Source organism: Varanus komodoensis, unplaced genomic scaffold, assembly GCF_004798865.1.
Source record: "Varanus komodoensis strain SLA01 unplaced genomic scaffold, ASM479886v1 scaffold62, whole genome shotgun sequence".
Lineage (NCBI taxonomy): Eukaryota > Metazoa > Chordata > Lepidosauria > Squamata > Varanidae > Varanus > Varanus komodoensis.
Window position 1 is genome coordinate 1,057,449 of NW_025336248.1, and position 2,752 is coordinate 1,060,200.

At 39.0% G+C, this 2,752-nt stretch overlaps 1 protein-coding gene across 1 annotated transcript in view; it reads left to right on the top strand.

Annotated features, from left to right (window-relative positions):
* LOC123033386 (olfactory receptor 6F1-like) overlaps positions 1-2,482 on the top strand; it is an 8,362-nt gene extending 5,880 nt beyond the window's left edge. The window contains exon 2 of the mRNA XM_044449990.1: positions 1,529-2,482. Coding sequence (XP_044305925.1) covers positions 1,529-2,482 — 954 coding nt within the window. The remainder of the gene's footprint in view (positions 1-1,528) is intronic.
* Positions 2,483-2,752: the final 270 nt, after the last annotated feature.

Sequence of the window (2,752 nt, forward strand, 5' to 3'; positions counted from 1 at the left end):
ACATTATTCTTTTAAGACCTGATCTCAACTGTAGGAAACAACTCAAACAGAAAGAGTAATTTTCCACATGATTCTAATAGTTGATTATTCATTGATTTTTACTCTCTCTTAATTTTGACCGAATTACTTGTGTTTCCTTTTTAAACTGGGTGTACCATTTCTTGGATGAAGAGTCTATTTTTAGAGACATCTGGTCTTGATGGCTGTGTATCACCACTCATATGAGAAACAAACTGAAAGAAAAAAGGAGGGCTGTATTTGTCTCTTGATCATTGCATGCCCTTCATAGAAATTTATTTGGCAAATTAGGGGACAGACTTTTCAATTTAGTAAGACATAGGCTTGATGCAACACTGTGCTTTGCATATCTTTATTCAAAAGTTTGTTCTTTAAGCAACATTTATCCTGTGAATTGTTTCATTGCTTTAAAGATTTTTTCTGAAATTCCATGTAGTGTCCTTTGTAAGATTCAGGTGTAATTTTCAGCTTAAGAGTGTCGGTTGGGATTACAAAGTAGTATAACATGCAAATAATGGCAGGAGAGTTACTAATTTCCCTTACGACTTGTTTGTTGTATTTGTCATTTGCATGCCTCATGATTTTTTTTCTGACTTATTAAGATGTCTGGATTTTTATATCTGCTCCACAAGTGTTGCATGCAGCAGTGGATGACAGACACCCACATTTGCAGCACAAGCTTGCAAAGCCTTGCAGTAAATCTCCCAGATGGGGCATTTGAAGCACTGAACATAGGAGTTCCATTAACAAGATACATGCTTCAGAGCTGCCGTTTAAGTCCTGCAGAAAGTATGTTATTTGTGTAATTATTTCCATCAACCAGATGTTTGTGTGATGAGGAAAAGAGCAGCAACTCAGCACTCATTTAGTAAATTCCAGCATTAAGGTAAGGACTTCAGTAAACACTTGATTGTCAATTTCATTGTCTGAGCCAAGGACAGGGCAAATGGTTCTGATAATATCAATACATTTTTAGTAGTGGGTGAGATTCACACACCTATTTATGACAGGAATACATATGGGGACCACACAAGCAGCCTTGGATTTCATCCACTCCTACACATAGCTTTTCTTCTGTGTCACTACCACCAGAAAAAAATTGTAGAGATTAAATGAAGTATCTGAAACTCACTTTGGATGAACTAGGAAATTATCCTACAAAAACCTGACAATTTTGCTGTCTGGCCAAGAAGTTTGAGTTGGTGCATCTGCTAAATGAATCAGGGTGTGTGTGCATGTGCGTGCGTGCGTGCATGCGCGTATGCATATTCAGATAAACTAGCCCTGAAAACAGAATATTGCAGAGGATTTTCACCTGAGTTTATTATTCTAGTTATTGCTATCACTTTTGCATTGTATCTCATAATATTAATTCTGGGTTGGTTTTTACTGTCTCTAGTGATGGAATAAATACTCAAGCAAACTTCTTTGGATATGTGATGCATGTCAGTGACTTCTGAATTAAGTTTTTGAGCCTAATTATTTCTTAATATGCTTTGCCGTTATTTAGATGCATTGGAAAATCAATAAAAGGAAGGGTAATCAAACAGATTCCATGCTATTTATTCTCTTGGACTTTAACAGTGAAAATCTCCAGACTTTCCTTTCTATACTGTTCCTACCTATTTACATCGTGACCATGGATGGCAACATCCTCATTGTCCTTCTAGTGGTGTTTGATCAGCATCTGCATACCCCCATGTATTTCTTCCTGGGAAACCTGTCCTGCCTGGAGACTTGCTACAGCTCCACCATCATGCCAAGGATGTTGGTCCGCTTTATGAGTGGGGACAGAACAATCTCCATTGGGGGATGCTTTGCACAGCTATATTTCTTTGGGTTTCTTGCAGCCACAGAATGCTACTTCTTAGCTGTCATGTCTTATGATCGTTATTTAGCAATATGCAAACCACTGCACTATGCAATGCTGATGAATGGGAGAATTTGCATCCTGCTGATTGCTGGATCATGGATCAGTGGATCACTGGGCATCAGTCTCATAATATTCTTGGTATCACAGCTAAGTTTCTGTGGGCCCAACAACATCAATCACTTTTTCTGTGATTTAGCTCCAGTGATTAGGCTCTCATGTGATGATACGCACATGGTTGAGGTGACTGCCTTTGTGATCTCCTCTATAGGCACACTGCCTCCACTTATAATCACTCTGGCATCTTATGTTTGCATCATCAAGAGCATTTTAAGAATCCCCTCCACTGCAGGCAAACAAAAGGCTTTCTCTACCTGCTCCTCTCACCTGACTGTGGTTGCTTGTTGCTATGGCTCTTTGATGATAGTCTACGTTTTACCAAACATGAGTTCACTGAGTGGCTTGAAGAAACTGTTCTCTCTTTTCTACACGCTACTCACCCCACTGGTTAATCCCCTCATATATAGCTTGAGAAACAAAGAAGTAAGGGAAGCACTGAAAAGAACCTTCACAATGTTTCATAAAAGTCACTAAAAATCAGAAAAGAATAGTTATATCAGGGTGGGGTGGGGGTTAATTCATCAAAATGTCTGTATGATATGGATATATTACAGTGCCTGATTGTGAAAGATGGTTCTCTTTTAATTCTTTGGTCCTCTTTAAAGAGGTAGGAATTTGAAAAGCAGCTGCTGATGCCAGAGTGTAGGACATGGAATAATCAGTTCAAGTTGCGACAACCCAGATCCAGACTGGACATCAGGAAAAGCTTCCTCACTGTCAGAGAAATACAACAGTGGAACCAGC